This window comes from Varanus komodoensis, unplaced genomic scaffold (assembly GCF_004798865.1).
Source record: "Varanus komodoensis strain SLA01 unplaced genomic scaffold, ASM479886v1 scaffold7_1, whole genome shotgun sequence".
NCBI lineage: Eukaryota > Metazoa > Chordata > Lepidosauria > Squamata > Varanidae > Varanus > Varanus komodoensis.
Window position 1 is genome coordinate 19,164,637 of NW_025336479.1, and position 22,776 is coordinate 19,187,412.

Genomic DNA, 22,776 nt, shown 5'->3' on the forward strand with positions numbered 1-22,776 from the left:
GTCTTAAAAGCTCCTCTACTTCTGCAGAGGGAAAAATCACTGTTAGTCTAAATCTCAGGAGAAAGTGATCTGGACATTACAGAGGGACTGGTTCAAAGTCCCCCACCTTCTTACATGCCAGGGTGAGAAAAACAAATCCGGAGTTTGTTTGTCATACATTGGACCAATGACATCCTGGAACAGTCCCGTGATGGTCACTGAGTCAATGAAATCCTGAGCCAGGTAGGATACCCTCTACATAAATGTTAATATTTCCTGGAATGAGCAGCCTGGGGAACCTCAGCATTGCAACCAAGACAACCTCTGTCAGCTCAGATAGGAAGATTGTTGGTCTTGGGGTGATGGTGTACAAGCAGAATCCCCAGTCTGCCCTGCTGGCCCAGCACAAGAAGCAAACACTCTAGTGTAGGAATCAGAGAGACAGGGAGCCTAGAAAGAGAGAATTGCTGCAAACCATGGCAAGCACCCTCCCTGGCTTCCTTGATGCTCTACCAAATACTGTGGCAGGCAGAGCTAGCGATAGGTCTTCTGCTTAATTCTGGTTAATGTTCTAGACTTGATTGTGCTTATTCATTGCATTTGAATCTGGAGAAGGTTTAAAGCAGAAGTAATATGACAATGTACAAAGTCATATTTAATGACCTGTTGCCACATTGGAAGGATGATGGTAAACAGAGTGAAATCATATCATACCTCATTTCCTTTCAGGTAAGTTCCTAAGAAGTATGTTTTATCCTCCTTCTGGTAACGTATCTGAATATTGTATACTTTGTTATGATAAAGTACCATTAGGGTATAGGGCTGTTCGAGAGCTTTTTTTGAGCTGTTTCTTACTAAGAAAGTGCCATCCTAGAAAAGGAACACATAAGACAAACATAATCAGCGCTATGAACAGGTCTGATTTCATTTTCAGGTAAATGTGTTTAGGATTAACCTCAGTATTTCAGTTAGAACAGTCAACAATTTTCTCATATTACCTAAGCACAGGCATATAATTTAACTCTTCACCTGGTTTATACGCCTAAGGGCAACTTCTGCATCAGTCCGGGTGGTATCAGCAGCATACCATTTCTGTTTTTGGACATCCTGATTAGAGACGAGCTAAATGAAAGAGGCACAGTATTTTATTAGTTAATAAAGTTCAGGGGGCAAAAGAATCCAAAGTACTGAGAGCTAAAAATGCTTGTTCATGAGGTACCCAATGGGCACATTTTCACAACATGACAACCCTCCTTGCTAATGTTTCTGGAGCAGATGATTCAGCTTACATTGGCTTGTGCCCAGCAAACCTCCCACAGGTATTTCAGGCCACCTGTGCAGTGGAACTATTTTGTTTCCTTTCCCAGGTCCAATAGTGACCCCCTTTTTCTATCACCTTTCGCTGGTTTATTATTTGGTATATTTCTTGATTTATTTTGCTGATTATTGTAAACAGAAAGAAAAAAATTAAAAATATCTATTTCTTGTGTTTGTTTTTTGCTTACCACTGTGGTATCTTAAAATGAAGGTCAAGTTCAAAATATTTTAAAAAAACAAATAGCTTGGGGATGCTCTGAGAAAATTAAGCAGGGACAAAAATGCACTTAGTGTTGGCTGAATTCATTGCCTAGTTTGAGTCTTCACTGAAGCAGGTCAGTAGGAGAAAAAAAGGACTGCATGGTGGGAAATGGATTGACAACAGGATTAGTGGAAGCCAGATCTCATTGACCCGTGGAACATTTTCCTTCATTGGCCCCTTCTTTGGCTTTAGTGATAAAAAGACATAGCTTCCTGCTGCTCCTTGTCATGGGCTTTCCTTTCCTTTACGTTGTCTTAACCAGTGTTCCCATGCCTCGCTCCCTTGTATGCAGCAGCTGAGTCTGACATTGTATCTCATAAATAATCTGTTGGCAATTCACAATACATCAAACATCTCTTGGTGGCATTCTTGTACCTTAGAGCACTGTTCCATGTCTTCGTTCTCAGCTCTGGGAAATTGTGGACTCGGTCTGGTAGGGATGGGTAGTGGTGGCCTGCCATCAGCTGGGCCTTTAGAAAAGTTTCTGGAGATGTTTCCTTCAAAAATTTTCAACATATTGAAAAATCAAAGCAAGTCTACTGGATGGATATTGAAACATAGTTAATAACCCTGAACCAACACAAGGAACATAACAGCATATGAGCTTGACCAAGTCTTTCAGACTAGCATTCTGTTTTACTGCAGCTTTGCTTGGTATGAATCTGATGAAAAATAGAGTTTATAATACACACCTTGCAGGCTGGAAGGGGCCAATAGAAGCTTGTTGGAATTGATTGGGGAAGACAGGCCTTAGAAATGATTCATCCTTAAGATCATCTTCTGACTTATGGAAGCTTCCCTGATTTTCTTTATTCTAGAAATGGACACTTATGCTTCTTTTGGGTTGCTTCAAGGAGCAGTAACTGTTGCACAAGCAGAGGGCACTGCTTTTGGAATGAAATTAGCAAAGCTGTATGCTCATAGGCAGTCACCATTGGATTCTTCCCTTTGTGCCTGGAATAAGCTATTGTCAAACTAAATATAGAAATCCCATATAGTTTCCCTAGTCAATGACCAAATTGTCACAAGAGATCAAGAAGGGGAGGTGGGGGAGAAACCAGGATGTCTAATGGCAGCCAAGGACTGTGGAAAGCAGGTCTAAGGGATGGAGAGATGTGGCAAAAGCGTTTAGGAACCGAGAAAGGAAGTTGGAGTGGGCAACTTAGCTGCTCTCCACCTTTATAGCCATGTATCCATAGACACCATCATTTGTAATGGTCTCACTAGTTCTATTATGTGAGTAAAAGCTTTACCTAATCAATGAGCAGTGATTTTTGAATTTAAAATGCAAAATCAGTTGCTTTTGCAAGGCTGAACTCTGCCCTATAGTTTTAGTGTGCATGCCACAAGGATTTGGTTTGGATTGTCTAATTACTGTTTTGGGCTATGACTGCTAATGCTTTATAAATGTGTTTCATTCTACAGTATTTTCTGTCTGTTTTAATGGAAAAGGTTTCAGATTGCATGGGTTAGAATTAGATGATATCAAAATGTAAGAGGTTTTCACGAGAGTTATTTTTTAAGATACATACTTGGTGGAAGATGTGATGGTAGTGATCCAGTTGATGAAACAGTGCTGTAAATTTTTTAAAAAATGATTAGCATATATGAATGAAAACTCTGTTATTAATTATTAGTTATATCTAGTCATGCTGTTACAAATCAGCTTAGCCATGTTATCTCTTTTCAATATTTCCTGGCACCTTGACTCCAAAAAAAAAAAGGGGGGGGGAGGGAATCAGTTTTGTCTGGCAAGATTTCTAAATGGAGGCTTGAAACCAAGCAAAGGCACTGTGTATTCTGACTGTCTTCTGTTAACATAGCACATGGACATGGCTCCCCAGCCTCTGGCTCAGGAAGCTGGGACCTTTGGAATATGCATGCCTTACTCTTTGCCAGATTCCTAAAGCAACCAAGTCATCCCAACACAGGGAAGATACCCTGGCAAACAAATAGGTAATCACATTCATACATGTGAGCACCCATCAATGTTAGGAACCACCCAAAATACGGATTTTATCTTCTTCTTGCACTCTGCCTTGCATTAGATACTTATAGTAGGAAACTCAAACTGATGTGTCTGTTTTGATCTTAAGGGTAAGCTTCCCCAAAACTAGAGTTTTCCAAAGGAATATTTTCAATTAGAAATGAATTTGTCAATGGGTTAATTCATCAATAGTTTAGTTTAGTTTAGTTTAGATCTCCTCTAATGAGGTATTCACTTTTCAGATAGAACCTCATTTTTCTTTTGGCAGGTAAGAAGGGTTTGCCTTTCCTTAGTGCTAACCCACCCACAAACACACACTTTTTTTTTCTTGCACCAATTTGGAGGATTCAAGTTTTTTGTTTTAAGTTATTTGGCACTATACATGACTCAAAGAAACATACAGGGGCAAAGCCCACTTTTCCCTGTAACAGCCATTTTCCTGTGTTTTTATCTAAACAACAAACAGCATCTTCTTACTGTATCTGAGGGCCAGGGTGATTCTACTTGTCTATAACTCATAAAGCACAGCCCTCAGAACTCCCATGTTCAAGTTCCAAAGATGAAATCCTCATGAATCCCTGAGGAAGGAACCATCACCTCATAAATGAATCCTTTTTGGAATATGGTAATTTGTGTGTCAGTCTTTTTTCCTTTCTAACCTTTCTTTTCCTCCACAACTTTGGAAGAGTTGTAGATGGCCATGTTATATACATTCTGAGCTATAGCTCAATGTTATTCGGCCTCTCATTATCCTGTCTCAGTCTCCCTCCTTTCTCTTCGCTAGGTATCAGCCTTTCCTTCTTCACCCAGCCACATGGCTTACCCATAACTTCATTTGACTTTTGGCCCTTTCCCTCCATCTTCTGCCTTCTTTATAGGATTGACCAAACAGCTGTCAGTCCATGTATATCCTCTTTCTCTCTATCTGTGCCATCTGTTCAGTTGCCCCAATCCATTGCTGTTTGTTTGCTGTTTTGTTCCCCATTTCAATTCCCATTGCTGTGCAATGGGACTTATTACTACTTCCTGTTGTGATTATTTTTTCCATTTCCACTTGTGAGGAGGAGAGAATCTATGCATGAGTGGCTCTTGCTGCATTAAAGTATGGACTCAAAACTTTTCTCAGATAATTAAGATTATTAATGAACAAGATGCAACATAAATAATATAACAATTTACAGCAGTGGTCAATTCAGTTCAACAGACCTTTCTGGATATGCTTCAGATAGACCCTTGGGTGGTAAAGGAACTTGTTTAGAGTGTGGCTTAGATCTGGAAGGAAATGTGTTAAATAACTGCAAAGGTGGCTGCTGAGGGGGCCTTTGAGGAACACCTGCAAAGGCAATGGCGAGAAAGAAAGATCGCTTAATAAATGGGAAAGCAAATAAGAATTAATGGAACTACTTACACTCTGGAAAGGGGTGGGCAGATCTAGATTTTATTCATCTGGATGTCCACAGCATTTCCATCCCTTATTCTTGAATCTATTTCTGACACAAAAGCCCCTCTGGTTCCAGAATTAAATGTATGACTATTTGGTAGGTTCAAGCAGATTATCAGGTGATTGCTATAGTAGGCTTTCTAAACCTAGTATGCACAAAATTATCCACTGCCTACATCTTGCAGTGAAACAGTTGCAACATGTTGCTGTTCAAGTTGGTATGCTGTGACTGTACATGCACAAGAAGACCATCATAATCTATGACCAAAGGTGCCTCTTCTTTTGGAGGGGGGCATAGAATTTAAGCTCATTCTATCACATAGCTGTCACTTATCAAATGGCCAATTTGCTGTCCAATTCCTGTTGAGCAAAATGTTGGCATATCTCAAATATACACTATGGCATGTTACTGGCTGGTAAACACCTAAACAATAGCATTCTCTGAATTTCTCTAGTATGCCTTTGCTTGGTTCACCATGTCTTGTGGATTTATGTACAGAGTCTCAAGGAATAAAGAAACAGAAAGGAGGTTGTTTTCCTGGCATTTAAGCAATGTGTCCTAGCATTCTCTTCACATTTGCCTGATTGTTGGGATTTGGGGCTATGATTTGGGGCTTATAGCTACATACATGAGCTTTTCATGTTGATGCTTCAGAAAATACTTGTGCTCAACAGTGGTCAATGCCTGTATGTTGTTCTCAGAATTTAGGGATTTTTTTGAACAAATGCACCTTAAATTTTTAGAAAAGCCAATGCAGGTGCTTGAAGTGTTTCTATGAAGTGATCCCCACCAGGTGGCAGGCAACTACAATTTCCAAATAGCAGGGAAGTATGTGGACTCTGTGAAGAATGCATAATAGAGCCTAATCTTGAAGTTAAAGACATGAATATCAGTCAAGCTGATTTAAATGTGATACAGCCCTCTCTTGGAACACCATTGCTGGAAAAATAAAAATACTCAGGATTGTCAGGCACAAGGATGGATCCAAAAGCTTCCCTTCAATGCAATTTGAAAGCAGTTTAGGTTGCTCCCTTCAAAGGAGAGTGGAGCAGAGAACATCTCTGTATTCCTTTAGATTCATCCTCAAAAGTAATGTTTTCTGGATTACCTTTAGCTTAATTCCTTAGCCTGCACCTCTAACTGAAAAATAGCTACGTTAGATCTAGTTGCATTTGCTAGTAACAACTGCAAGAGCAATGACAACAAAAAATGGAATAATGATAATACTGTTACATACCGCTGTCTTCCATCTGAAAGAAAAAAAATAAAATAAGATTAGAGTTGCCTAGTTAAAAATCTCACATGGTGCAATCCTATACATGTGTGTCCAGAAATATGCCTCAGAGAGCTGGATACGGGATCTGTCTTCTGTGAAATGAAGGACTCTTGTAAAAGATCCTCCTACCTTAATTTTGGGACTGCTCTTCCCACACCACACCATGGCTCACCCCATTTATCAGGGTCTCCTAATTCTTTGTGTAGCACTCTCGGGGGCTGGAAGGTTTCCTGTGGGAAGGAGGGACAAGGAAGTTCCCTTCTGCCAGCACAGTTTATCCAGCTTAAATCTGAATGAAAATTTGGGCATATTTCTCCTAAAGCATGACTTTTTGCATGCAGTTTTTCTAATATACATATTTTCAAGCAGTTGCCTCATGTCATTTTCACTGATACTGTAGTTGTAGTTTTCACTTTGCCTTTTAAATTGGAAAAGTATGGTGCAAAATTTGGAAAAAGGAAACAATTTACGTATAAATTGATTTTGAATCATATATTGTTTGGGAAATGTGAATTAGGTGAGTTTGCATTAAAATATAAACTGAATCAATTTCATCACATCCCTACATAAATATCATACATGTCACAAGAGATATAATCACAGAAGAGGCCATTTCTCTTCTGTTAGAGGGTGTCTTTTTAAAGATAGTATCTATTGCCTGAGGTTTTAGTATAAGCATAAACAGCAGCAACAGAGATAATTTTTAAAAGAGCATCTGCTTCCTGATGGAAGGCAGCTTTTAAATAAAGTGAAAGGTTTTTAACCAAACTAGACCCAGTAAACGTGTTCATAAGTCTGTTCTTGAAAATATTATATTTTGAAGAAATTTCCATATTTGACAAAAAATAGTGTCAGAGACCCAAGAACCCAAGTGTTTGAAGTCCACATGTGCCTTATACCCTACTCTGTTACTTCTGACTGAAGCTCTTGGTTATGTGGTGCTCCCAGAAACTTAGAAGTTACTTTTCAGAAAGTATGTAGGGTCCCAATTTGAACGTGAGACATGAACTCCCATGCTGGAAATTTTGGTGGCAGGGGAAAAGGGTGCATGCACAGTTTGCTGCTAAGCACAATCATTGAGCAAGAAATCCCACAACTCTTTCAAGGACAGGCAAAATTCAAGCGGTTTCTTTTTTTTTAATGGAAGACATGAACTATATAGTCTACAATAGATTTTGTCATAAATGTGTACTTACTTCTGCATTTTTTTCAGAGAGCTGATTGTTGCTAGATGGGAAAAAGATTTAAGAATGATGAATTTTATATAATCTGGGAATTAATAACTGGTTCAGATATTATATACTAGTCCAATTCACTGTCCATTGACTCATCCACCATTTACAAGGCTAAAAGTGGAAGGATTCAAGGTCTCAGGCACTCTTCTAAGAGAAAATGCATTTGGTATAAGAAAGGAAATGCCACCATATTCACAGAAGAGAGTCGGCCACGCATATACTTTCTCAGAGTAGGCTGCCTGAAGGATGCAGTCCTGCCACTGGGGCATGCTGGAAGCGACAGGCCTTTTTCTGTCTCAGCAGGCATAAGATTGCATCCTTAGTGCAGCAGCCTCTGTGTGAATCTTTTTCTTCCATATGAAATCAGCTTATCAGTCACTGCAATATAGAAATGATGCGCAAATCTTGTCAAGGCTGTTTCAGCCTCCTTTCCCCACTAAAGATAATTCTGTGGCAGTTCCATGTTGATTTTTTAAATGCAATAAAGGAAAAATGTGCATTTTATGTGTTTTTCAAATGAGGTATTAATGAATGCACATTTTCATTGACTAAAGCATATTTTTGCATTTTTAAAGAAATGTATTTTTATTTATTTGATTTCTACCTTTTTTCTTTTGCCTTTTTTCCTTTTTAAAGAACACAGAGCAGCTTACATCATTCTCCTCTTTCTGCTCTCAGTCTTATTTCCACAACAACAACCCTGTGAGGTGGGTTGGGCTCTGAGACTGGCCCAAAGTGACCCATTTGGCTCCATGGCTGAGTGGGGACTGGAACCAGGCCCATGCTCTTAGCCACTACTCCACACTGATTTCCCAGTACAGCATTGTTCAAGCATGTTTCAATTCTGTACATTGTTCAAATGGTTTTGGTCCATAAACTGGGCCATGTAAAACTGTAAGTGGGAGGAGGGAGCCTTGCCAGAGTGAATTTTTCACCCATCCCTACAAAGTAGCTTTTCTAAAGGGGGAAGTTTCTAGCATTCTTCCTTTTTTGCAAGTAAAGCACAGGTCAAGCACAATGTGTTAGCAAGAGGGGGAGAGGGTTTAAAGAGCAGCATGGCTGGTAAGGGGGTGCTGCTGTTCTCCTCATGGGCTTTACTTTTTATATCAAGGCCTCACTTTTAGGAGGCAGCACTGTCAAGGGCAGAGCAAATGGCAGGGAAAGCGCTGACGCGCAGCATCCCCCATCCCCCATCATCCACACTACACGTCATTTCAGTGCTTCTCCCACTTGATCAGAATGTCATATAACGTGCCAACATGGCATCATGCTACCATAATCGCGACTTTGCCTCACACTGGTGACTTGAGCTTTGCTTTCTAGTTCAGGGAAGTTCTGACAATGGAGCTTTAAAAATGAAAATACTATTTCCAGAGTTTTTTCCAAGCAACTTCACGGGCAGAGGCCATGATATTGTTATAGAGAGGAAGTAACAAATCAGTATGTAGTACTTTTCAAGGTTCATGGTGCGTTATTTAAAAAATATAAATGTTGGTTACTTTATGGGTGGCAGCTTCCTCCTGACAGTAGGATTGTTTCTGTCATATCCATCAATCGATGGCACAGGAGGCTTCTGTAACTTTGCTAATTCTTTTCCCAGGGACCTAAAACAAAAGAGGAAAATAGCATAGTAAGGGCCAATTGCTTTTAATGAACCATGCTAGGTGGATTATTCTGAAAGCTTATGTCACAGAAAATTAAATCATTACCTGAACTGTGGTGCTGAGGACTGAAAGAAAGGAAGGACAAATTAAAAGGAAACATAAATACAATTCAAAAAATAATATATGAAGACATGCTGGAATATTACTGAAGGAATTCTTACCATTTCAGGAAAAGTTCTTGTGCCTGAAAAGATTTTAAATGAAATAAAACAGGAAAAAAGTGTTAGTCAAACTAGTTGTTTGGTTGTAAATAGTGAAGTAAGTATTTGTTTTGTCAGGTTTGATAATATGATTTAATGGAATGTCATGATTTGAATCATGGATATATTTATCGAAATGCAAGAAGATGGAACAAACCCTCTGTCCTCACACAAAGCAAGGCATCCACTGCATTCATGTGTTACACACTTCTTTCCAGGAAGCAACCTTGTCTTCTGGTTATTTTAGCCTTTCCCAACCTGCAGCTTTTTAGATGTCTTTGACCTCAAGTAACATTTGCCTTATGAGCATGGCCAATGGTCAGAAATCCTGGAAGCTTTAAACTGAATTACTAAAGCTTCACCAAGAACAGTAGCTTAGCTTTTCTACGTTACATATGAACATACCAACCTCTACGTGTCACCCCTTTTTGAAATAACAAGGAAGGAAGTTCTTTGTCTTGTTTGTCCACAGACAGTCTCCATGGTCATGTGACTGGCATGACTAAACACCGAAGTGCACAGAACGCTGTTACCTTCCCACCAAAGTGGCACCTTTTTATCTACTTGCATTTGGATGCTTTCGAACTGCAAGGCTGGCAGGAGCCGGGGCGGAGCAATGGGAACTCACCCCGTTGTGCAGATTCGAACCGGCGACCTTTCAATCAACCAGCCTAGCAGCACAGCAGTTTAAACCACTGTGCCACCTACATCTCTGATTAGTAAATATTGATTAATCTGAGCAGATGCTTGTTTGTTTCTGTTTTTCACACTGTGCTCAGTGTATGAAGGCTGGGGGTGCAGATAGTTCAACTTTGGGGATGGGATCAGTAGTGTGGCAATGCATTTCTTTATTTAATGCTTTCTGGGCAGTTCGTAGCTGTTCACAAAAAACAACCCAGAGATACAGTAGCATAGCATAAATACAGATACAATGGCACCTTGGCTCACGAACTTAATCCGTTCCAGGACTCTGGTCATGACCCAAACTGGTCATGAGCCAAGTTAAATTTCCCCATAAGGTTCAATGTAAATAAGATTAATCCGTTCTGTAACCATTTTTTTAAAAATCAGAAAATGTGAAGCAAAGTGACAACAACAAAGATCACAGCCATCTCCCCCCACCCCACCCCAAGCACAAGCGCGGCCATCTCACCGCTCCCCCAGAACAACCAAGATCATGCCTGTCATCCCTGCATGCGCCTGTCATCCCTGCAGGCACCTGTCATCCCGGGGGTGGGAGGGAGAGACGGGCATGATTGCGGGCGCAGTGGGGGAGGGAGAGATGAGTGCAAACAGTGCGCTGGGGGTGGGGAGATGGCTGCAATCGCAGTTGCTTTCCTGCAGGGAAGCACGTGATCAGAGGGGCACTCCTGCAGGAAAGACAGGCGGAATCTCGGCCATCTCCCCTGCGGTTCTGCTTTGCTGCTCCCACCTTTCCTGCAGCAGCACGCCTCTGATCACGCAGGCCTTCCCTGCATTAACGGAACGGCAATTGTGGCCGTCTCCCCACAGGGGGTAGGGTGGCTGCGATCTTGGTCGCCACCCAGAGCAGTGTTTGTAACCCAAGTCAAAAATTTTCAGAAATTGTTGTTCATGACCCAATTTGTTCGTGAACCAAGGCGTTCATGAGCCGAGGTATCATTGTACCATAAAATATGGCATAAATATTCAATATATGAAATTGAAAACAATATAAACAACTATGTCTGTTAAAACAGCAAATATGGCCTATCATACACCAATAAATGCTTGAGGGTATAGGACAGTCTTAATGTGATGCCCAAAAGATGACAGCTTTGGTGGCAGACGGCAACAGTGGGTGGGGGGGGTCATTCCATTTCGGTAGGGGTGGGGACATTGAGATTGAGTTCTCCTTTCTTTGTGCCAACTCCAAAGTGACAGTCGGAGCACGCAGATCGTAATTTCTGGTTGGGAAAGGTATTCCATCAGGAATGATGGTCCCTAGCCATTTAAGCCTTTATATGCTAAAACCAGCACTTTGGAAGCATACTGGTGGCCAGTGCAAGTGAGCCAGAATTGGTCTAATATGTTCAGACTTTCCCATCCCAGTTAGTCATCTGGCTGTTGCAGTTTGCATAAGCTGCAACTTCTGAACAGTCTTCAAGGGCAGCCCCATGAATCTTCTACATATATGGATGGAGAATAAATTCATTCAGTTAGTTGCACATTTTTGAATCACTATCCAGTTCAAAATTCAGTTGCTTTCCAATAAAAATGCATTGTATCAGTAAAATAGTTTCCTGAAATCTGTATATTACGCAAAAATCCATACAAAAGTGTGCATTGGGAGAAATGTGTGCAAACCTACTTATACATTTTCAGGCAAATTTTCAAAAAATAATTCTCAAAATTACAGACAGACCAAACTTAAGACTGAAGAAACTAACAAAGTTTAAGTTTACCTAACCATAGTATGGAAAAATGACAGAGTGAAATTGACAAATGCATCCTGTTACACATGCAATATATGCAGGGGGGCATCATCTTCTGTAGAAACTCTCCAAATGAACATATTTTACGTGGCTGTTCAGCTTTTCATAATGTATGCAGCTCCATGAGGACTGAGTAGTCAGCATCTCTTTAATTTGGCAAGCTTGAAGACAAGAATATACAACTCCTTTGCCTGTACATTTTCTTTTAGAAGATGTGAAAAGTAATATTTTCCAGGGAGACAATAAGACAGCACAATTCAAGCTTATGCTATCAAACCTAGATTAAGCAGGATTAATGTATGTTACTCAGTTGGAGTGAAATCTGACAGCAACTTATTCTGCCGTTGTGCCAAAGGGACTCACTGTTAATGCAGTGGAGTTTTTGCCATTTTAAACAGAAGCTGAAATCAGCAGAAACACTCCTTTCCAGAATGGGACCGTTTGTGGAGCTTGCAGAAGGGAGCTCTGGGGTTATTACTTTTAGGATGCAAAACCCCTATTGTGCAAGCAGTAACTCTCATGTGTACAACAGAACTAGCAGTGGTTGAAAGACTGCTGCTGGATACTGCACAGGGCTTTTAACTTTTCGAAGTCTAAAAGCTTTTGGACTGGTCCTTGAAAACCTATTTTATTGTGCACATATATCTGCTGTTGTGCCTTATTAATGCTTTTTATTTGTCCTTTTAATTGCTCAACTGCCACTTGAGAAAAAAAAACTTTGTCATTTAGAATCAGATAGTGATGTCTCATGATAAAGATACATATAACACATAATGCATTCACATTGGTTTTTATGCTCAGTCAGGCTTCCCGTTTCTGCACTTCCTCTCTGTTTAAGGGCTGGTTTGGACACTCAATAGACATTCTGGAGACCTTTCTATACATTCACCACATTTGTGGATTTGTAGCTCAGTTTAAAGAGCTCTTGTTCATTGCTTATCCACAGCAGCTCATACCATATTTCTGGTGCTTTACTTTTTGGGCCACAGATACCTGTTTCGCAATTGCCTGTAACATATACTTGCCAGTGGACATTCCACTTACATTCACATATGTTACTTTGAGCAGACAATGCCAGCAGTTAATAGTCATAGCCACAAATAAATAAATAAACAAATGCTAACCCATCATGTTTCTGTCAAATGGTGGTCCTGGCTGATCTAGTGGAGGCTTTTTGCTTCGATCCACAGAAGGACCAAGAGCTAGAATGAAGCAGAAATGTTGTATCAGACATTGTGCCAGTATGAGCCTTAGTACCTTGCATCTGCTGGGACTCAGATGTCAGGGTTATAGCAGCTGAGCCAGGTAACTGAGCCAGAACACAACTTGCTGAAGTTATATTGGATAAGATTCAGTTCATGAGATCAAGGATGCTGACAAGGGGCTTGCGCAAGTTTGTGAACCACAGCCATGTTGTATCCTTGCCCTTCTTGGCTTTTGTGAGGGAACAGCTGGCTGGGCCAATGAGATCAAGGCATCAGCAGTGAAGTGGTCAAGTTTTCTGATGGGACTGAACTATTTAGGGTCATTAGAACCAAAAGGGATGGTGAGGCTCTCCAAAGAGATCACTCTATGCTGGGAGAATGGGCATCTGTCTAGTGCAGTTCAGTTAAGCAAGTGGAAAGTAATGCATGCTTGTAACACGAACCAGCTCTTGAGGCTCCAGAAGGCAGGAGAAAGTTTAATCTAGGGACTGACAAAATGCTGGAAGTACCAGGTGCCAGCTCAGAGGGAATCGGAGCCCAAGGCCTTTGGGAGGCATCCTCCTCCCTTCTGTGTTAAGGAGGTGAGAACGATCAGAATCGGCCTCAAGGACACCAGCGATAACAGGATAGCACTTGGAGGTCATGGATGGCCCCAGGGAGAGGGGCCATCATCCCATGGGTCAGCTGAGCTAGGCTGAGAAGAGTTGAGCAGCCTCTTGGGACATCCCATGCCTGCTGCTCTTTCTCCATGTTAAAGAGTGCTGTGGCATCCTGTATACCTGTGCTGTTCAAATGTCGAGTTTCTAGATACAGACTAGGATAGCTGCTGTTTGTTATTTTGTTGTCTGAGTGGGCCATCAAGGCCCTGGCAGTGGGGTTCTTGGGGTTCTGGGCTGGCTGTGACTTGTCTCATGGATGCTGCCCAATTCCCCTTTCCCTCTCCCTTCCCCCTCTTTCCTGTTTTTATCCTTTTTAGATTCTGTGTTTTAGTCTCTCCACCCCTATATTTTAACCTTGTAATAAATTGGTTGTTTCTCCAGCCCTGGATTTGTCATGGGCTGAGTCCAGTGGCTGATCCAGGGTTCTGGAACCAGGAACTCTTTGGGCAGGATTTGGCCCAATTGACCAGGGGAGTAGGGAATCCTGCCTGCTTTTCGTTCACATGTTCAGACAAAAAGCCCGGCTTCAACTATAGTTTGATGATATTTGAGCTAGCAGTGACTGATCAAGAAGGGGATCTTGAGGTTGTAGTGGCAGCTCAATGAAAATGTTGACCCAGTGCACAGCTGCTGTGAAAAGGCAAACTCCACATTAAGGATAATTAGGAAAGGAAGTGAAAATAGAACTGCAAAGACAGCATTCCCTTACACAAATATTTGGCGTGACTGCACTTAGTATATTGTGTACAGCTCTGTCCACCACCGGTGAAAAAGCAAATTATTCAATTGAGAAAAGTACAGAGAAGGGCAACAAAACTGATCAGGGAGCTGGAGCCATTTCCCTGTGAGGAAAGGTTACAACAACCCAGGTTGTTTAGTTTAGAAAAGAAGCAAGTAAGGAGAGACATGATCGAGGTGTTTAAAATTATCTGCGGCTTGAAGAATGTGGAAAGGGAGACACTTTGATCCCTCTCCTACAACACTAGAACACTGAGTCATCTCAGAAAGCTGACTGGAGGAAGAGTAAAGACAGATAAAAAAGTACTTCTTCACACAGCACTTAGACTTGACTTCCACAGGAAGTAGTGATGACCTCTGGTTTAGAAAGCTTTAAAAGGAGGAAGAGGCTACCAATGGCTATTAGCTTTGCTAGGTATGTGCTACCTTGTCAAAGGCAGCCTGCCTGAGTATACCAATTGTGGAGGAGCTGGTCAGTACTGCATATAATTCTACCATATAAACTAGTAGAATTCATTCCTTCTTAGAATTAGCATAACATTAAGTCACATATTAGTCCATTGAGGGATGCAGAAAAGAAGACAATCATAAAAAGGAAATGCTTTGAACAATGAAAATATTTTAAAGAATGACATCTAAAACACGATTCAATAATGACACTTACTTTTAAAAGACTTGGTGCTTTTTTCTCTACTTTCATTATTGCTTGTAGGAGGAAGGAAATTTGGCTGCTAAAATAATAATGTGTAGTAAATACTGTGTCTTACAACATGATAGTTCAGACTGGATTTAATGTGCTGAGATATTTGAGGGCATGCCATAGCTGCCAAGCAAGAATCAAAACTACCACATATCAGAGACCTGCTGGTTCCCTGATTTTGCAAATATTTTTTGCAAAAATATTGGCCTATTTCTAATTAGTTCTGGTTCATGCATCTACATTTTAGGCACAATTTAGATGCCTGATGGGGAAGAAGGTCTTCATTTTACCACCCCACTTCTGATCAACATAAACAGTGTGCCAAGCCAATAATGTAAATGACTGGAGGCCATTTCGGAAGGCAACACGAAAGCTGCAAGATGCCAGGAGCCTGTGACTCGCAGCAGTTCCTCATGAATCAGAAGCAGGCTGCTGTGTCCTTAATCCTCACAAAAAATAAGTATAAAAAGAAACTACTTTTCTTCCAACAAAACATACCCCAGGGTTTCTGTTTTTACTGGGTGGTGGTACAGGGGAAGGTCCAGGCCGTTCTGGTGGAGGGGGAGGCTGAAGAGGTACTTTAGATCTCTCTGTTGTTGATCTATCTAAATAAAGCAAAAGCATTAAAATGTACCAAAATGCATCCATTTCTTTTTCTTGGCTCATATTACAAAAAGAGCCCTTTCTGTGTATTTAATTTCAAGATGGGTTTTCAGAGTATTAGAAATATATTAATCCTTTTATGCTGTGATAAACCTTTTCCAGGGGTCTGCTAGCTTCCCTGGGATAATAAGTTCCCAAGACTCAACCAAACTGAAGTTTAAGAAATGATTAGATGATTGCCAAAAATCATCTAAAGAGGTTTTCTGTACTTCTTACCCTAGGCTACACAGTTTTTCCTAATCAGAGCCATCTCAAGGTTTTTGAAATTTCCCAGACAAGGTCCCGTCTCTCAGAGATCAGCTTTCAGTCCACCATGATCACTAGCAGCTCTTGCTGCCGTGTTTGCATGAGTGCTTCCACTTGCTTCCTTGGAAAGCTGAGAGCAAGCAGACAACCACCTCCGCTGCTCTTCTTCCTTTTCCTTGCTATCACCAAGGTGTGACTCAGGGTGTGAGGAAGGCCAGCTCCTGGCCCTTAGCAGGTACCCAACCCTGAGACAGTGATGCCAGGCCTGCTGATAGCCCATTTCGGACGTGGAATGTGGGAAAGTAGGTGTGAAATGGTTACCTATGTATTCTGAGGTGATTGTAGTTCGTTGGTTAGGAAATATATTACGGACTGTCTCATTATCATTTGAAGGAGGAGGTTCATAATCTGCCTCATTTTCATCCTCAGCACCATCTTGATCATTGGGGGTTTCATAGTCTACACTACCTTCAGGTTCTTCTTCATCGGGGCTTTCATAATCATCACTTTCCTCCTATCAAAATAGAAATGTCAGTCTTCCAAAATAGCTTAACACAGCCAGGTTGCCTTTTATAGTTCCGATTTAATTCTAGTTCTCATTGCAAAACACATCAAACCTCACTGATGTAAGGAAGAGAAGAGGGGTGCATAATGATGTTTCTCAGGCTTGAATAAATGGAAATTCCATTAAGCAAAGGTTACACTGATATAGTGCTGCAGGAGAGAAGAGTAATGCCCTTAATTTACATGGTCTTCTTAAAAAGTAGGAATTCTGGTAGTATTTCATTTAGGTTCAATTTAGAATGGCAAAACCTTCTGAACACCTTTCCTTCAGTTTGTTTCCTTTGGATGACAAAGGGATACAAAATTATACCTGGTGTGGAGAAAATGGAGAAAGAGACATTTTTCTTCCTCTCCCTCAATATTAGAACTCAGAGCTCACTGCTGGGAAATTTGGGACATATAAAAGGAAACACTTTTTCACAAAATATGTAGCTAAGTTACTGAATTCACTTTCACAAGATGTAGTGATGACTACCAATTTTAAAAGGAGATTAGATGAACTCATGGAGGAGGAACAGGCTATAAATGGAAAGCCATCTGAGTGGGATGGTGTAAATTGGTGTCCCGCAACAGCAGGGGGTTGGACTTGATGGCCTTCATGCCCCCTTCCAACTCTTCCATTCTATAATTCTATGAATGGCTATTTGTCCTGATGACTATATGCTGCTTTCTGTATATATGCCTATATGTACCGTGGTTGAACAACTTTGGTGGGAGGGAGTTGTACTTAAGAGATTTTGCTTGTGGGATTCTGTAGGTGGTCGGTTTTCCATGGTGTGAACAGAGTGCTTGACACAATGGATCATTGTTCTGATCCAGCATGGCTTTTCTTATGTTCTTAATTTACCAGATACCTACTGAACCCAGAAAAAAATATTGTATCTTGGTAAATTTGATTGTGCAGTGTTGGAGCCTGCTGAACTCCTTCAGCAACCATAGAAACCTGGCAGCTGTGTTTCAGCCATTGGCACAGGTTGATTCCAGGTGCCACTTTATTCAGTAGTCCAGAAGACTTACGTGTTGTCATGTGCATACTTGTAGGTTCCTGGGATGGCTTGCAAAATTCCTTATTTATTAATACTACATACCAACTTAATTGTTGAACCTTGGTTTAGGAGCCTGGTTTTCTGTCCTCACCTGTTAAGGCCTTAGCCCCTTTGTAAGCAGGGGGTGAGGGGGTAAGGCCTTACCTCCTTTCCTGTGTGGGTCTGGTTATATGAAATGTAGGCTTCAAGGACACTATTTAGGATCAGAAAATCAACTATTTCTCCAGGACTGACATGAGCAGACTCTTCTACACTACAAGAACCTTCAGAATAGGCAAGTGACTAGACCTTCTGAGCAACCTTAGAAAGTACATTGTGTAATAAACAAAATATTTGAATTTTTCAAGCAAACCAACCAGATATTGAAGAAATCTGTTTGCTTGCTTGTTGTGCTTTCCATGTTTCGCTCAGCTTCAGCCCCAAAACTGAATGTGGCTGTTTGTAAAAAGTGCAGTAACAGTATTGTGATCTTTACCACAATTTATGTCCTCTAAGCCATACACCTATGGAAAAGTTGAAGCACACTTACAAAGGAAGACCAGCCATCACCCTCATCTTGTCGGTATTCTGGGGAAGAGCAAAAACAAATTAAAAAAGTGGTAATCTTCCTAGCACACAGCACATCTCAATGCCAAAGTTCAAGAGAATTATGCAATTAAATGCTAAGGTGATATAATACAAGTTGCAGTAGAACACAATGGGGTGCTCAGAGATAATTCTCAGTCTCTCTCTCTCTGCCCCCCCCCATCCACACACAAATACACACACAACCTGCTAGGTAATCCTGAACATTTTAGGAAGTTACTCAGAAGCTCTCAGCCATATATATGAATGATCTCCAGGGGTTAGCATTATGCTGGATGTGATATGAAAGCTCTGCTAGTGTAGTATAATTATGTATGGCATTAAGAACTAAAACCAGCAGCAGCAGGAAGGGGACATATGAAGGAGGACAAGAAGTGAGGAAGAGGAGACAAAGTCAGAGTCTTAGAAAGGCACGGAGTGAACAAGGGGTCTGCAACTGTTCTGTAGGAACTTCTCTGCATAAAGCAACTGATTTCTAAGAAGTTGGGGTCGTAAACTGAACAGTGTCACATGAAACACTGTGGAAATGTCTGCGAGGAAGCCCAGAATGGAGAACAACCATGCTCCCAACAGCCATTAAAACAGATTGTTAAGGGCCTCAGTACAAGGAGCCGAGTACAGGCATAGTAGCAGGGGGAGCAAAAACAAGTCTCTGTACAGAGCTAACCATACCTGGTAAAGAGGAAGGAATATCGATTGATTGATTGTTCCATTATTTATTAATTTATTAAATTTGTATAAAAGTTGCCTGTTAGCATTATGCTCTCTGGGTGTCCATTACAATAAAAATATCAGTAATAACATTAAAAACACAACACAATTAAAATTATAATAAATAAACAAAATAAAACAATATATACAATCAGACAACATGTAAATTAATAAAATTAATACATTAAATTATAATTAGAACCAGTGAAGTCAGTATAGATAGTTTAAGCAATACTATAAGTGTGTGGAAAAAGAAGTTTTTATCAGGCCTGAAAACTCAATAAAGTATAGAATTATAGAATAGTAGAGGTGGAAGGGGCATGAAGTCCATCGAGCATCAGTCGGTGCCTGATGACTCTCCGGTGGCAAGGCATTCCTCAAATGGGGGGCCAGCACAGAAAAGGCCTTCCTCCATCCCACCTCCCCCTTAACCTCCACAGGGAGAGGAACTTATAGTGGGTCCTCCATTGGAGATCTTCAACAATGGGTGAGAATGTATGGGGTAAGACACCCCCAAGGATAGTGTGGTCCCAAGCCACTATCCAAGTTTCCTCTTTTAAAGGAGCGGTATAGCCAAGTAGGTGCCTGTAGTGCAGCACAGGTGTATGTGACCGATGAGAGTCTGCCTGGAGGGAGAGGCTACTAAGAGAACAACAAGCATGTACAGTATAATTCAGTGGGTGAAAAATGGAAAGATATATGCCCAGCCTATGGAAAAGAGTGCAGAGGATAGGGAAAACAAAGTTTTCAAAACTGGTGTCGCAGAGACCCAAATGAAGGGGGAAAAGAGTCCTTGTAGTGATGAAGGAGTGGAGACCAAGAAAAGGAGATCTCTTCTGAAAAGCTGACAGATTCACAGGCTCACAGGGTATACACATTACAGGAAAAAAGGGCCATATCTGCAACCATGATGCTGGAACAAAGCAAATTCCAGGTAGATGGAAAACCACTTGAAATGTCCTATCTAGGAATTTATTGAGTAGCAGCAACAAAATAAGGGAAATGTCACCAAGTACTGTTAGTTTAGAACAAAACAATGTGAAGCCATTGGGACAGTGCCAGCTGTTTTTCAGAAATCTATACAAGGAGAAACAGTACCACCTGGAATTCATACAGATTGCCTGGGTGGACACCTTCCACTGTTGGGCAGCTGACCAACACCGGCCATGGAATTAATTACAACATCACAACATCCTCCAGGTTACTAAAAGGCATTCAATTCACTCTCCAACAACCTTTCAAAATGCGGAGACATATTCCAGGGCAATGCCATCTTTGAAGGCAATTGCAGAATCCCACCAACCTTGCTGGAGCCACTGAAGAGAGAATCAACAAACCTGCAGAAGCCCTCCAGCTGGGCATACGTGCACGGGCTGAAATATCTACTGCATGGATTGGCAGCTTAGCAGTAGTAAGGAAGCCATCAGGCAATTTTAGTACCTGCATCAGTCCAATGCCTCTCAAGAGAGCACTCAAAAGAGGGCTCTGCCAACTGACAGCCATTAAGGGTGCACAGTCAGACCTGCCTAGAGTAAAGGTGGTCTCAGATGGCGATGTCAAAAATGGTTTGTGGTGTGTGGAACTAGAAGTGGCCCCTTGATGGCCTTTAGCACACCCTTTGGCAGATACTGCTGGTTATGGATGCTGGTGGGGGTTAGTCCTGCTCCTGAATTTTTTCAGAGGAAGCTGAATCAAGAAGGGAATGATAACAGTCAATCCAGAACTAGGATTCCAGACTACAGCAAGTTCTCAAAAATTGTTGGCAGAAGAAGATTGGACCAAATTCTGTTAAGCTGAGAAGAACAGAATATATTGGATATCTGTTAACATTTGAAGGACTATGACCAGATCCAGAGAAGGCAAGAGCCATATGGAGATCCCCAGACCACAAATGTCAAACGAATATAGCTGTTTGGGATGTTTACTATCTACCCAAATTTTGAGCACACTTATCTGATGCTTATGAGTCAGCAGCCTATTGCTTTTGCTAGTAGAGCAATGACTGAAACATAAGAGAAGTATACTCAGAGAGAAAAGTATCTGCAAGCAGTGCTGCTTGGAGAAGAATGGCTCCATCAGTTTGGCCAGAGAACAGATAAACAAGCTGATAACAAACCACACATCCCCTCTTCCGTTAAGTACTCCTGAGAAACTTCAACATGCACTGTTTTAGGGAAGTGGATTATGGTGAAGACACGCAGGGTCAGGAAGTCTGAGGCTGCTTTTGCAATACCTCACACATTTTCTCAGACAATGGCCCACAATGCACTTCAAAAGAACTCAAAGAGTTCTGCACTAAATGCGAATTCCATCATCTTCCCCTGGATACCCACGGAAGAATAGGAAGGCTGACAAGCCAAGAGATTCTAGCGAAAAGCAATTAAGGCTGCAGGGAATCCTCACCTGGCTCTTTTTGGATCATTTCAACACACCTTCCTGGGGAATGGGAAGTAACTCAGTGCTAAGATAGCAATGAAAGCTAAAACATTATTGCCAGTGAGAGACCATTTGCTGCAACCCCGGCAGGATGGAGTGACAGCACACAGCATCAGTTAAAAAGTGCAACAGATGCAACAAGCAGCACAATATATGAAAGAAGCCAAGGATATAAGGCTGCTCTAGATGTAACCAGGATGTCCAGATGTGAAAGAATGGCAAAGGCAGCAGTGGGGAGTGCAGCGGGAGACTGGTCCTATGAAGTTGTCACGGACAGCAGTCGGTGACTGAGGCATCAGTGAAGGTAGCTGAGGAATGCTAGCAGAAAGAAAGTACAGTTGAACAAAGGCTTCTGGGATGAGGAGCAAAACTGTTGTGATAACTGGTAAGCCATCAGTGGCTCTCCCCCAGAGGAGGAAGACAGCATCTATTCCTCAAAGGAAAGAGTCCTACCAGGAGAGTTCAGCCCACAGGACTGACAGGATGGAAGCAAGTACAGCACCGAGAGCAAATAAACGAAGAATTGGGAGGCTCGCCCCACCGGCAACGCATCTGGATGACTGGGAACTCTGCGGTGGGCTCTGTGCTTGCAACCTGTAGCCCCAGTCACTTGACTAAGTTGATTTTTTTTTTTGGTCTTGAACTGCTTAAAGGAAAGGTGCATGAATACATATGCAGTTTAGAAGGAAAACCAGAAGGAGCAGGGCAGTGGAATTTGAAGGAAGAACAAGGGTTGGGGAGGAGAGAGAGCAGAATGTCCTGTAACTGTTACAGAAGAAACCATCTCCATAAAGCACACTATTTATCTGAAATTGGGAGGGGCTTTGATTACACAGAGTCATATGAAACAGCCATTTCAGGTTTGCAAGTTATATCATGGGTATCAACTAAGAAAAAGCATGGGCAAAGCCATCCTTATCTCAAGCATTGCTATGGACATAGAACCTGAGTGAGGAAGGGGATGTAGCAACTTGATTCCAACCCAGTTCTGAACACCAGTAGGCAAGGACTGTTGCTCTTACATTGCAGCACAAGCAGTACGCAATATGGGAGGTTTATCTGAACAGGCTAATAATCCTGGTTCAAATAATTAACAAACCTCACTCAGACATCATGTTCTCAGTCCAAACAGTCGGGGATTTTCAGAATCAAAATGGGGGCTGTGTCCCTCTGACTAGGAAATTTAAAAGCATACTAAAAACTTCACACTGGGGAAAAATCTTGAGTTGGCATATAAATTAAGAAACTGCCTGATGATATATTCATATAAAAATCTGACCATACCACCTTCAGACAGAGTGCTCGAACAAAGACTATTTCAGATGGCTATTTCACACATATGCAATGGGTTGGGTTAGTAAGCTTAATAATATGACTTGTGGCCACATACTAGTTCATCATGCTATCC

At 41.4% G+C, this 22,776-nt stretch overlaps 1 protein-coding gene across 3 annotated transcripts in view; it reads right to left on the reverse strand.

Annotated features, from left to right (window-relative positions):
- LCP2 (lymphocyte cytosolic protein 2) overlaps positions 1-22,776 on the reverse strand; it is an 80,695-nt gene that overhangs the window by 3,449 nt on the left and 54,470 nt on the right. For 2 of the 3 annotated variants that reach the window (XM_044453878.1, XM_044453877.1), the window contains 15 exons: positions 18,166-18,203; positions 16,348-16,540; positions 15,616-15,722; positions 15,082-15,148; positions 12,940-13,017; positions 9,324-9,346; positions 9,208-9,227; positions 8,998-9,102; positions 7,460-7,490; positions 6,225-6,237; positions 4,752-4,878; positions 3,091-3,134; positions 1,934-2,055; positions 1,009-1,101; positions 694-849 (listed from right to left, as the gene is read on the reverse strand). In XM_044453878.1, coding sequence (XP_044309813.1) covers positions 694-849; positions 1,009-1,101; positions 1,934-2,055; positions 3,091-3,134; positions 4,752-4,878; positions 6,225-6,237; positions 7,460-7,490; positions 8,998-9,102; positions 9,208-9,227; positions 9,324-9,346; positions 12,940-13,017; positions 15,082-15,148; positions 15,616-15,722; positions 16,348-16,540; positions 18,166-18,203 — 1,217 coding nt within the window. The remainder of the gene's footprint in view (positions 1-693; positions 850-1,008; positions 1,102-1,933; positions 2,056-3,090; positions 3,135-4,751; positions 4,879-6,224; positions 6,238-7,459; positions 7,491-8,997; positions 9,103-9,207; positions 9,228-9,323; positions 9,347-12,939; positions 13,018-15,081; positions 15,149-15,615; positions 15,723-16,347; positions 16,541-18,165; positions 18,204-22,776) is intronic. The other variant, XM_044453879.1, reaches the window with a different exon arrangement.